Source organism: Tupaia chinensis, unplaced genomic scaffold (assembly GCF_000334495.1).
Source record: "Tupaia chinensis unplaced genomic scaffold, TupChi_1.0 Scaffold000709_1, whole genome shotgun sequence".
NCBI lineage: Eukaryota > Metazoa > Chordata > Mammalia > Scandentia > Tupaiidae > Tupaia > Tupaia belangeri.
This window is the reverse complement of record NW_006160232.1, coordinates 1,156,035-1,168,671: the sequence shown is the minus strand read 5'-3', so window position 1 is coordinate 1,168,671 and position 12,637 is coordinate 1,156,035. Positions and strand designations below refer to the sequence as shown.

The 12,637-nt window shown below is 51.0% G+C and overlaps 2 protein-coding genes across 4 annotated transcripts in view; one reads left to right on the top strand and one right to left on the bottom strand.

The window, feature by feature from the left end:
* Nucleotides 1-9,571, top strand: part of UBE2L6 (ubiquitin conjugating enzyme E2 L6) — a 10,760-nt gene extending 1,189 nt beyond the window's left edge. The window contains exons 1-4 of one of the 3 annotated variants that reach the window (XM_006160815.3): nucleotides 22-85; nucleotides 4,108-4,203; nucleotides 6,021-6,207; nucleotides 8,854-9,571. In XM_006160815.3, the coding sequence (XP_006160877.1) occupies nucleotides 59-85; nucleotides 4,108-4,203; nucleotides 6,021-6,207; nucleotides 8,854-9,005 (462 nt within the window). In that variant the 5' untranslated portion in view covers nucleotides 22-58 and the 3' untranslated portion in view covers nucleotides 9,006-9,571. Of the gene's footprint in view, nucleotides 1-21; nucleotides 86-299; nucleotides 1,110-4,107; nucleotides 4,204-6,020; nucleotides 6,208-8,853 lie in introns of those variants that run through there. The other 2 variants (XM_027776718.1, XM_006160813.3) reach the window with 2 other exon arrangements.
* A 1,255-nt stretch (nucleotides 9,572-10,826) lies between these two features.
* Nucleotides 10,827-12,637, bottom strand: part of SMTNL1 (smoothelin like 1) — a 9,843-nt gene continuing 8,032 nt past the window's right edge. Inside the window, exon 7 of the mRNA XM_027776733.1 lies at nucleotides 10,827-10,971. Coding sequence (XP_027632534.1) covers nucleotides 10,827-10,971 — 145 coding nt within the window. The remainder of the gene's footprint in view (nucleotides 10,972-12,637) is intronic.

Below are 12,637 nucleotides of genomic sequence, written 5' to 3'. Positions count from 1 at the left end.
CCCCGGGGGGTGCCCCTTTCCTGCGGGACCCCGCCAGTGCCGCACACGCCGTCCCGAGATGACGGCCAGCAAGCGAGTAGCTAAGGTAACCGCTTGGGGAGACCCCTTTCTTGCGCCTCCCTGGGTTCCCCACTCCTTCCTCCGTCCATTCCCTCCCGGCGCGTTTATTTATTGTCTGAGCACCAGGTCTGCCCTCGCCGCTTCCCTGGGAGAGGAGAGGGTCTGGGAGAGGAGCCAGAGCCGGAGTTTCCGGGGTGGGCAATGGGGGCGCAGGGGGCGCTGGCGCTTGATCAGGAAGGGTCGAGGAGCGCTGAGGGCGAGACTGGTTTCAGTTTCACTTCTGCGGGAAACTTGTCAACATTGAGCGCATCTCAGGGGCAGAGAAGGGGTCCTTGGCGTCGTCCTGGTGCCAGGCGCCCTGCTCCTGCCGTGGGTGGTTCTGAGGGGGATAACCAGACAAGGCCTTGCCCTGGAGTAGCCCATGGCCCGTGCCGAGGTTTATACCTACATTCGTGGAGTCCTGAGAAGCTGGGGTGCCCATTAGGATTGGGGGCAGAGTTCCCCAGGTAGTCCCTGAAGGGAATGATACTCAGGAGACCTGGAGGCCTTGCACTGTCCTTCTGCAGCCGTGAAGGCCTACCGCAGGCCCCTTCTAGGAGGCAGTCGGCCGAGAGGAACAAAAATTTGGCTGTTCTGGAGTTTGTCCTGTCAGGGACCCAGTATGTCATAAGATCTGGAAGGATGACGAGCGGACAGTTTTTCCCAAGAGGCAGGAACACCCAGGGCTTTTGGAGAACTTGGTGTAGCAGGATTGGAGATGGATGGGAGGGAGGGCGGTCCTGGAGGACCTGGAACCCTCTGTGTCTAGTCTCAGAAATGCCCCTTGTCTGCACAGTGGAGGGGCAGGTTGAGGGAACAAAGGCAGAGTGCCCTGTCCTGAGCCAATGAGATGGAAATGCTCTGAGACTAGGGCACCCAGAGCAGAAATCGAGGTTGGCAGCGAAATGGGGCAGAAGGTCTTTCCAACCAAGTAGGAGAGGGATGGGCGCCGGTATTTATCACACTGGCACCATTGAATGCCAGGAGGCTTACATCCCCAAGTTTCCCAGGTAAGTAGTATACGCCGCCCCCTTTACAGATGAGGAAACCGAGGCTCAGAGAGAATAACTCAGTGTTCCGGGGTTGTCCATGCGGGAGAGATGGAGCTGAGATTTGAGCCCAAGCCCATGGCGCTCCAACCCGCAGACCCCTTCATGGCTTCTCTACTTTCATTTCCTCTTCCTCTAAGTCGGATGATTTCCTAACAGGCCTTAGGGAAGCGCTGTGTGTCCTAGCTCGGGTTTCGGCCCCCTCAGGCTTTGGGACAGTTTTGGTAGAACTCACCTGGAGTGGATGAAACCCAAATGTTCCTAGTCACAGGACAATCAGGAAAAATGTTTATTCCAAATCCTGTCTGTTCATCTGTGACCTCATTCTTGCTGGAGAGTCACAGGTGAGACTGAAAACAGGCCTTCCCGTAGCAGATGCTGCTAACCTGGGTAAAAGGTGAGTGAGGGTCATAGACTCCGGGCAGAAGGCACAAGAAGCAGTTTGCTGGTATGAGCAGAGCTAGAATACCTCTGAGAGATGGATGGGGGCCGACTGGGAGATGTTTATATGTTGGGGGGCTGAGAAAGTTCAGAGGATCCACGAGACCCCTTCCCAACTGTAGTCTGGGTTTGGGGAGCTTTCTCTTTGCCTTTGTTTACACAGGGGTTTCTCAACCTTGTTACTATTTTTTTCAAGAATTATTTTATTGGGGCCAGCAAGTGGCATGGTGGCTAAGGGTACCGGACTCTCACATGGCCGACCGTGGTTCTAGTCCCGGACCTGGTGACTTGCTTTCTCACTTTCCCTCTCTCTCTTGCTCTGTCTCTCTCTGGTCAAATAAATACATAAATAAATCATTTTTTAAATTACTTATTTAAATTTGACCAGAGAGAGAGAGAGAGAGAGAGAAAGTGAGAAAGCCAGGTCTGGGGCTTGAACTGCGGTCAGCCATGTGGGAGTCCAGTGCCCCCAACCTCCATACCACCTGCCAGCCCTCCTTGTCACTATTGACATTTGGGATCAGTTTGTTCTTTCTCAGATGTTTACCAGCTTCTCTGTCCTCTGCCCATGAGCTCCTAGTGACACTGCCCCATGTGTCACAGCACACGTTTCTAGACATTGCCACATGTCCCCTGTGGGACACCCCCTGGCTTACACTCATTCAGTGTTCCAAAGGAGACCTCCTTCCTTGGGTGTCTTATCTTATACCCCCTTCTCCAAAACAGAGCTGCTCCCACAGGATGGACCCCAAAAGTGGGATAGTGTTCCTTGGGAAACACTGGAGCCCTGCCTGCTGCGGGTTCCCATCTGGAAGAGTTACGGTACACAGGAGCATGGTAAAGGCTCCGGGAAGTCCTGCGGTGAAGAAAGCTGGTTAGCCTAGTTTTCTGGAATGTACTTGACCATGGAACCCTTTCCCTGCGATAACTATTACCCGTCCAAGGGACACACAGCATGCACTTGCCCTGTCTGGGCCTCTGCTGTGTGCCTCCCCCTTTCTCTATGTGGCGAACTCCTATTTATTCTGCATGGCCCAGCTCTCAGTATGCACCTTTATGGAGCCTCTGCTTCCCTCTCCCCTCCTTCCCTAGTATATTGGGTTGTCGGCAAAGTCATGATGTGTTTTTGCATAGAAAAACATAGAGAAGTACATCATGATTTTCCTGACAAGCTAATATATCTACACGTGTTACTCACCTACTCACGGTCCTGTTTCCTCCATTGCCCCAGTGAAGTTCTTGAGGCTGGACCCTGTCTTAGTCAGGTGTCATAGAGGACACTCATAAACATGGGAGAATTTAGTGAGGTCCACGTGATGGCTGCATTTCTAGGAAGGCGGGCCACTCCTTGTCCCCTGGTTTCTGTTTGCTGTGTAGTGTTCTCACCATGGTCTGCCCAGTTACCCCCAACCCAGGAGAGTTTGAAGGGATAGGTGATATCGTTACTGTCCGCTCTGCCGTGTAGATATTGTTGCTCTGGACACTCAGCAGATGCGGATGGGAAGAAGGGATGGAAAGAAGGGGGAAGGGAATAGACCTGCGTCCGTCTAGGGAGGGGATGAAGAGGACAGAGTCAACTACTTTGTTTTCCGGAGAAAAGGCTCCTGGGAGAGTTATTCTAGTCTGTTGTATTCTAGTTCTGTTGTCAATAACAGAAAATACTAGACCTGGGTAGGTAGAGAGATTGGAGTTTGTTCCATTTGCAGTCGGCAGGTCTAAGGTCCAGAGGCTGCATCTGGCGAGAACGTCCTTGCTCACAAGTCACGTGGCCAGTCAGAGCGGAGCAGGAGCCTGAGGGTGTGTCCCTGTCTCGCTCTGTCTTGTTCCATCTCCATAGAAACCCATTAGGCTTCAGTTATGGGGCCTGATCTGTATTACCTTAATCCTAATCTCCTCCACCTTCCAACCCCACAGTCGGATTTCCCATCACAGACAAATCTCAACACATGATTTTTGGGGGACGCATTCACAGAATCGCAAGAGTTTACTCCCAACCTTTTTTTTTTTTGAGAGAGATTTTCACTACAGGGCGCTTGCACTCACCAGACAGAGAGAGAGACATTAGAGACAGAAAGCGAGAAATCACCCCCCAGGGGGGATGGTCACGCTGCAATCCCTTCTCCTCCATTCTCCTCTCGGGATCTTGGGCACGCACGCACACGCGCCCGGCGTGAGTTTTAAGCCACCGGGTCCGGGACATGAACCGCAGCCGACTACATGGGAGTCTAGCGACATAGCCATTACGTTAACTGCTGGTTCCCACTCCCAACCTTTAAGATCTGAGAGAAACAATCTTCATCTCCCTACACCTAGCTCGTACCTAAATGGGAGAATTCAGTTAAAGCACCCGGCCCTGGTGCCTGACACATCCTAAATGCTCGATACCTGGAGACCGAGGGTGCCAGATTCTGCTCCTAGGACACCCTGTTTTGGATGTGGGACAGCTTGTTGCTGGGGCGGGAGAGGAGCCGAAGAAGGAAGGGTTAGGCCGACTGCTCACTCCCTGTGCCCCCTACAGGAGCTGGAGGACCTTCAGAAGGAGACTCCCCCGTATCTGCGGAACCTATTCAGCGATGATGCCAATGTCCTCGTGTGGCATGCCCTCCTCCTGCCTGTGAGTTCCGTGGGGATCATGGTCTCGGACTGTGGATGACTTGGGCTGGGGGCTTGACAGGGAGGGTTAGGAGGGGGCAAGAATTTGCCTGTCTTAGAGTCCTTTTACTGGAGGTTATCACTGGTGGAGGTGATCTAGCTCTGGATCGATTGCTTCTGAGATCCAGGCAGACTGATGAAGACGCTGAACAACTTTTGGGTTTAGTAGACCTAGTCCTCAAACAGGTGCCACCAAGCCCACCACAGAAGCTTCAGCAGACAAATAGCTCAAAAAGAAGAGGCCCAGCTGCAGTGATGAAGGCAGAGAGCACTAGGCCTGGTAGCTGAGGCTGCATGTGTGGCTTGGGTTCAGTTCCCCACCTGACTTAAATAGGCCAGGTGCAGTTCCACATGCCTGTGGTCCTGCCTGACCAGGAGGCTGGGAGGGAAGGATCAGAACTTGGTGAGACTCTATCAAAAATGCCTCTTTCTGGGGCCAGCAGGTGGCATATGGTTAAGGCACTGGACTCGCACATGGTCGACCACAGTTCGAGTCCCAGACCTGGTAGTTTGAAATTCACTTGGGCCAGGCACATGTGCATGCATGCCCGAAATCCTGAGAGGAGAGTGGAAGAGAAGGGATTGCGGCATGGCCATCCCCCTCAGGGGTTGATTTCTCTCCCTCTCTGTCTCTTTCTGTCTGTTCTGTGAGCACACATGTTCGATAGCAAAAGTCTCTAAAACAAATTTTAAAAGCCTTTCTCCCTCTCACTTCTGCTTGCTCGTTAAAATAACAAAATAAAGAAAAGAAATGAAGATCACCTGGATCTTTGTCAAAGGGTATGCCCAGGTTCCTACAGGTGGTAGAATTTGTCCTGCATAACCTCACGTGTATTCGTTTTCTTCTAAAGGTCTTATTTTATAAAATTATCATCAGGCACGACCACAGAGGTAGCTCATCTGTACTGTTCTCATCTTTCTCTGTTTATTATTTGATATCACTTAGATGCAATCTCCTTTTGGAGAGACAGAGAGACAGAAAGCAAGAAATCCAGTGGGTTGGAAGACAGGTGAAAGGAGATCACGGTGTGACCAGACCTGGAGTGTGTGTCTCTCTCCCCCTTACTCTCCTACGTGTGCACATGTACTTTATTGTGAATAAAGGGAGAAAAGAGACCATGATCTAGTCTCCACTTGCATAATTCTCAGAAAAACTTAAACTGAAATGGTTCATCTAGTTAAATTTTACCTATTTCTTTAATTGCCAAAGGTCACTAATACGAGAGAGAGAGCGAGCGAGCGAGAGAACGAGAAAGCATGAAAGCACCCTCTAGTGGTGTGTGGTCACACTGCAATTATTTTTCCTCCATTTCTCCATCCTGTCAGGATTTGGGGCATGCACACACATGTGCCTGGTGTATTTTTCAAGCCACCTCAGCTGGGATTCAAACCGAGTTTGGCCGTGTGGAATTAGGCTCCCTTAACCACTGCACTGTGGGGCTGGCCCAAATTTTACCTACTTTTTGAATGAGGAAATTGAGGTCCAGAGATGGGAGGTGCCTTGCCCTTAGCAAAAGCCAGGATCAGACTTTCCTGACTGCCAGGCCAGTCCTTGCCTGTAAGTTCTCCCTTGCAGTAAGTAATTCATGGCTCAATCACCAATGAATGCAGGTGCCCTCCGTATCCCTGCTCATGGCTCCACCTGGGACTGAGGCAGAGGTTGCCGGGACCCTGGGATGGGGCAGGGGAAGGACAACCAGACCAAGTCCCTAGGGAGAAAAGGATCTTTTCAGAGCAGCCATGCCTCAGAGCAGAACTTGACCCCTTCTCTCTGCACAGGACCAACCTCCCTACCACCTGAAGGCCTTCAACCTGCGCATCAGCTTCCCTGAGGAGTATCCATTCAAGCCCCCCACGGTAAAATTCACAACCAAGATCTACCACCCCAACGTGGATGAGAACGGGCAGGTCTGCCTGCCCATCATCAGCAATCAGAACTGGAAGCCTTGTACCAGGACCCACCAAGGTGGGGCTGGGCTTTGTCTAGGGGAAGGGCTGATGCTGGGTGAGGGCTGACAGCCTTATTCTGAGTTAGATTGCCCCAAAGAGAGGAGACAAAAGTTATGAGTCTGGGGAACCAGCAGTTAGTGTAATGGCTATGTCACTGGACTCCCACGTAGTCAACCACAGTTCACGTCCCGGACCCGGTGGCTTAAAACTCACGCTGGGCGCGTGTGCGTGCGTGCCCAAGATCCCGAGAGGAGAAGGAGGAGAAGGGATTGCAGCGTGACCATCCCCCCTGGGGGATGATTTCTCGCTCTCTGTCTCTATGTCTCTCTCTGTCTGTCTGGCAAGCGCACGCACCCTATAGCGAAAACCTCTCAAAAAAAAAAAAAGTTATGAGTCTGGGGGCTGGCAGGTATAGTGGGGGTTAGGGTGCTGGATTACCACATGGCTGACTATGGTTTGAGTCCTGGACCCGGCAGATTGCTTTCTCAACTTTCCCTCTTTTTCTGGTTAAAATTAAAAAGAAATAATAAATAATAAAATAAAATAAGTAATCCTCTAAAATAAAAAGCTGTGGGTCTCAGCTGAACCCACTGTAGGACAGAAGGGATACTTCCTGAGACCCTGGATGGGCCCGCCTGTTCCTTCCTTTTCCTAGGCAAGAGGTTTGCTGTGCTTGGTGGGAAAGAGGCAGCTTGGCTGAGGGGGAAGGGCTTGGGATAAAAAGGCCACTCTTTCATCTGTGGACTTTGGGCAAGCCCTTGTTCCTTTTGGAGATGCAGGGGATCGATCTAATAATGATAATGCCCACCACTTAATGGAATCCTTTCAGCACTGTGCTAAAAGCATTGTATGCCAACTTCATTGACTCCCCAGGCAAGACCCTGAGGTAGGGCTGTCATTAGCCCTATTTAATACATGGGGACACTGAGTGTATGCACCGTGAAATGGTTGCCTCAGGTCACACAGCTGGCAAGTGACCCAGCCTGCTTGACCGTAGAGCAGTATTTTTTGTTCAGAGAGTTGTTTTTTTAATTTTTTTTAGAATTATTTATTTAATTTTATTTGTTAATTTATTTATTTTAATTTGAACAGAAGGAGACAGAGAAAGAGAGAAAGCAAGCCACCAAGTCTGGGACTCAAACCATGGTTGGCCATGTGGGAGTGTCCAGCGCCTTACCACCACGCCACCTGCTGATGCCCTGAAGGCTTTTGTTTTTGTTTTTGTTTTGCAGTTTACAGAGCATTATTTTTTAATTCAAGAAAATTTTTTTGAGTTGTATTTTTTGATCTTTTTAATTTTTCTTTTATTGTTATTATTATTTATACATTCAATCACTATACATCATTTAGCTTGTAAAGAGACTTTACCCCCCAGCATGATATGTTTTTTTTTTTTTTTTTCTATAGGACACGTGGGCTTGACAAGAGAGGAGAGAGACAGAAAACGAGAAATCACTCCCCAGAGGGGATGGCCATGCCACAGTCCGCTCTCCTTCATTCTCCTCTCAGGATTTTGGGCACGCACACACACGCACCCTGCATAAGTTTTAAGCTGCCGGGTCTGAAACTTGAACCGCACTGGACTATGAGGGAGTCCAGAGACATAGCCATTACGCCATCTGCTGGTCCTTCTACCGTGATGGAAATGTTCTGTAGCTGCACTGTCCAGTATTATTGTCACTAGCCATATGTGTGACAGACGAATGGAATTCATGATTACATTTAATGTTAATTTAAATTTAGATGACCACATGGCCAGTGGCCGTAACAGTAGTTGGCATGGCCTATGAGCTCAATCAGTGTGCTGTCCTGTGTCTGGGCCAGCTCAGGAGTTCTTTTGTTGTTGTTTTTTTTTTTTTTAGAGAGGTTTTCGCTGTAGGGCGCATGTTCTCTCCAGACAAACAGAGAGAGACATAGAGACAGAAAGCGAGAAATCACCCCCCAGAGGGGATGGTCATGCCACAATCCCTTCTCCTCCATTCTCCTCTCGGGATCTTGGGCACGCACACACACGCACCCGGCATGAGTTTTAAGCCACCGGGTCCAGGACGTGAACCGCGGTTGACTACGTGGGAGTCCAGCGACATAGCCGTTACTCTAACTGCTGGTTCCCAGCTCAGGAGTTCTTAACCCAGAAAACAAGGGTCCTTGGGGTTGATGGGGGGGTTTAATCAGCTTCAGAGGTCAGCATGTTTGTGTTTAAGCCTATGTGTGTGTGCCCAGGGAGATGGTTCCCAGAGGCCCCTGTGAAACAGTAAAAGCCATGTGGCAGTAGTGGTTTTCAGTCTTTAGACTTAGGACCCCTTTTCTCAAATAAAAAAATGATTTGAAATTCCAGTATAGCAGAAAAACAGAGTGGTTCTCGTCCAAAATATGAGTGAGACCAGAAACCCCACTTATCTCAGTGAGCCCCACAGTGAGAAGCTTCTCTGACGCCATGGAGGATCACCATTTGAAAGCCACTGCCATGACCAGTTCAGGCTTTGGGATGATCCGTCATGACCCAGAGGGACCCTGGATTTGGTTGTAGAGTCATCCTAAGAGATGGGGTTTCCTGGGGAGCGGATGTGGCATTTCAGGGGACTCTGGGAGTGTGCAGCCATTGTCTCTGTCCCGGGCTTTCTCCTCTGCCTTGACATCCTGATCCACCCTCTCTCCCCAGTCTTGGAGGCCCTCAACGTGCTGGTGAACAGACCGAATCTGGGGGAGCCCCTGCGGGTGGAACTCGCCGACCTGCTAACACAGAACCCGGAGCTGTTTAGAAGGAATGCTGAAGAGTTCACCCTCCGATTTGGAGTGGACCGGCCCTGCTAACTTTGTGTCTGACCCCTCTCTGTACTGGATCCTCTGCACGGTGGATGGACGCACCTCATGGACTGGGGCCGGAGCCCCTCTATGGCCCATCTCTGCCCATTCTTTTCTTCTTGGTGGCTAGTTGTTCGTGTGTGTGTGGTAAGGGGAGGGTTCTGCGGGTGTGTGTGTGTGGTACATGAACTCACTCCTGCGTCACCTGGCCACAGGTGTGTCCTTCCTACTCCCCCGGCCCCCCAGATCCGAGGTGTGTATGTTTACAGAGTGACAGGCTGGTTCTCCAGCTCTCCATCTTACAAAGACAGCTCACTTTCCAGGCCAGCTTGCAGGAAATGAGCCCAGCAGCCAACAGAACCCCCCCTAGGGCCCAGGCACCGAGGCCAGGGGACCAAGTTGGAGGAGTGGAGAATATGGCTGGGAGACAGGGCGCATCGAGTGGTGTCACTTATGACTGAGCGATTGAAATCTGCCCAACTGTTGATAGGCCTGTACAGGTTTAGGTACTGACCTTTTATTTTCTATCAATGAATCACAAAATAAAGAGTCTAACCTCCATCCCGGAAATATGACATGTTTCAAAACCACTTGCATCCTTTGAGGTTGCCCATTCCTGGGGGCCAGGCCTCAGGCTGGGAGCCATGTGGCCTCCAGCATTCAGTCCAGGAGGAGCCACAGAAACCACTCACTTGTTTACCATTAAAGTCACAGATCAGTCCCGGAGTTTGAGTATTGAATAAGGGGCTGGGTTGGTTTCGTCAGGACCAGAGAAGGTGGGGATTTAGCTGCTGGCAAATAAAAGGTGTGACCCTGCTGCCCATAGGCACTCCTCAAACCTTGTGGGGGACTGTTGACCATGAGGGAATAGAGCCTCAGAGGGGTAACATCCCCATTTTATAGAGGAGGCAACTGAGGCACAGAGCACTGAAGCGAATTGCTTAGTCCACACTGCCAGTCAGAGCGGAGCAGACACCTGCCCCTGTGCTAACTTAGCTTGGGCTTTTTTTTTTTTTTTTTCATGAACTAGTTTATTAGCACACATGGTCTCAATGGCTAATAAAGCCCCAGCAGGAAGTTATCCTTAGCTCAGAGGTTCATCTCTATTGAACAATGGGAAACAAAGCAAACTACAACTTAACCAAAGTCGGGGGGATTCGCTAACCCTGAAGGGATAACTTTCTAGTGGCAGATGTAAGCGACCGGGAAACCAGAATGTATGTCTGCGAGTCAAGGCAGTCACCCCTCATCCCACTCGCCCAGTTTGGGTGTGATTTCTTGAGACTCTTCTACTCTAGCCTCTGTCCCGGATGGAGGAGTGTGGCAGGAGAGGACGAGAACTGGGAAAAGTGCCACCCCTGGTTCCAGTGTAAGTTTGTGTTTTATTTCTGGCCACCACTCACTGAATGCTCAGGTGACATACTGGGCAAGGCCTTTTGCCCACTTCTTGTCTCATTTAACCCTCACGACACCTCCGTGAGGGTGGTGCTCCCATTATCCCCTTTCAGGCTGCAAACAGACGCGGAGAGGTTAACTCACTGGCCCAAGGTCACACAGGGAGTTAATGGGACCCGGACTGTCGCTCTTTCCCAGACACCTTGCACAATTATTGAGAGAATTGCGTCAGGCAAGGAAACCTCTGTAGCCGGGGTTTATTATCCCAGAGTTCAGAGGTTCCTGGCAGGGGTGTGGGCAGTAGGGAGAGAGCACAGAGGGCCCAGAGAGATTTTACGAAAGTCCTTTTAATGCAGTGAAGACGTGCCCTGCCGCGGCTGCCAGCTGGGCACCCTGCCTCCTGCCCACCCCCCGCCTGCAAGGCCAGTCAGCGTCTCATTTCTTCTTGGTCTTCACCAGTCCTTTCTGCACGAGGCTGCGGTACAGCTCCTGGATGTAGGTGTAGACGCACTTGGAGTCGGGCACTGCCAGCCGCACCATGTCGTCTACCTCCAGCAGCTGGGCACAGTCAGCCAGTTTCCTGGGGGGGGCCGGGGCGGGGAGAAGCAGAGGGCCAAAGGTGAAGGACATGGGAGACAGGCAGATGGGCGAGAGCCCAGCAAGGGTGAGGTCCCTAGAATCATGTCTACTGGAGCTGAGGGATCAGCTGGGCTGACCATCCCATTGTACGGATGAAATAACTAAGGCCCTAACTAAGGTAAGACTCAGACCCAGCCGCTCTGATTCTAAAGCCCATGTTTTTGTTCTTGCTTTTGTTTTTTAGAGAGATTTTTGCTATAGGATATATGCATTCACCAGAGAGAGACAGAGACAGAAAGTGAGAAATCACTGCCCAGGGGGGATTCCCATGCCACAATCCCTTCTCCTCCATTCTCCTCTCGGGAACTTGGGCACGCATGCACATGCACCCGGCGTGAGTTTTAAGCTGCCAGGTCTAAGACTGGGACCACAGTCGACCACTTTGGAATTCAGCAACATAACCATGACACCATCTGTTGGTTCCCTAAAGCCCGTGTTTCAGTATACCATGAGTCCCCGCATTGTCACATGGGAGCAGAGCCCTGTGGCTCTAGGCTACTTTTACCTCCCCTTTCACGTGCAGTTATGTCTGTCCTCTGGAACCAGGGAACTCTTGGCAGGCCAGGTCCCTCGGGAAGAATTAACAGGAGAGAAACCAAATCGCAGGCAGAGTGCTGGCTTGCAGCAGCAGCAGCAGCAGCAGCTCCAAGAGCTTCATTCATCCTGTTTCCATGTGTCTATCCAGAGCCCACTATGTGCCAGGTGCTCTTCTACATTCCGGGAGTTCGGCAGTGAACAAAACCAAACCTCCCCACTCTCATGGCACTGGTGTACTGTGGCAGAAGACGGACAGTAACCACACACATGAAGTGTTATAGATGGCGCATCGGAGGATGAGAGGTGCCGTGGAGAAAAGTGAGGCAGTTGGGAACCAGCAGTTAGCATAATGGCTATGTCGCTGGACTCCCACGTAGTTGACCGCAGTTCGTGTCCCAGACCCGGTGGCTTGAAACTCACGCCGGGTGCGTGTGCGTGCGTGCCCAAGATCCTGAGAGGAGAATGGAGGAGAAGGGATTGCGGCGTGGCCATCCCCCCCTGGGAGGTGATTTCTCGCTTTCTGTCTCTATGTCTCTCTCTGTCTGTCTGGCGAGCGCATGCGCCCTATAGCGAAAAAAATCCTCTCCAAAAAGAAAAGTGAGGCAGTGAAGGAAAACGAGGATATGCCTAAGAGGGTTTGTGGTTGGTTTTGTGTTGTTTTGTTTGTTTTGAGAGATTTCTGTTATAGGGCATGTGTGTTTACCAGAGAGACAGAGAGGAAGTGAGAAATCAACCCTCCAGGGGAGATGGCCATGCCACCATCCCTTTCTATTCTCCTTTTGGGATGTTGGGGGTGCCCACACATGTGCCTGGTGTGAGTTTCAAGTCTCTGGGTCCAGGACTTGAATCGCAGTTGGCCATATGGGAGTCCAGCACCTCAACTACTCTGTCACTTCGTCCTGGGATTTTATACTGTAAAGTAGGTGCTCAGGGAAGGCCTCTTAGAGTACATCGTGTACATATGTGGGGAAAGGAGTCCATGCAGTGGAAACAGCATGTGTAAAGGCCCTGAGGCAGGAGCTTGGTGTGTTTTTGGAGCTGCATGGAATTTAGCAGCAAGTCCTCTTTCC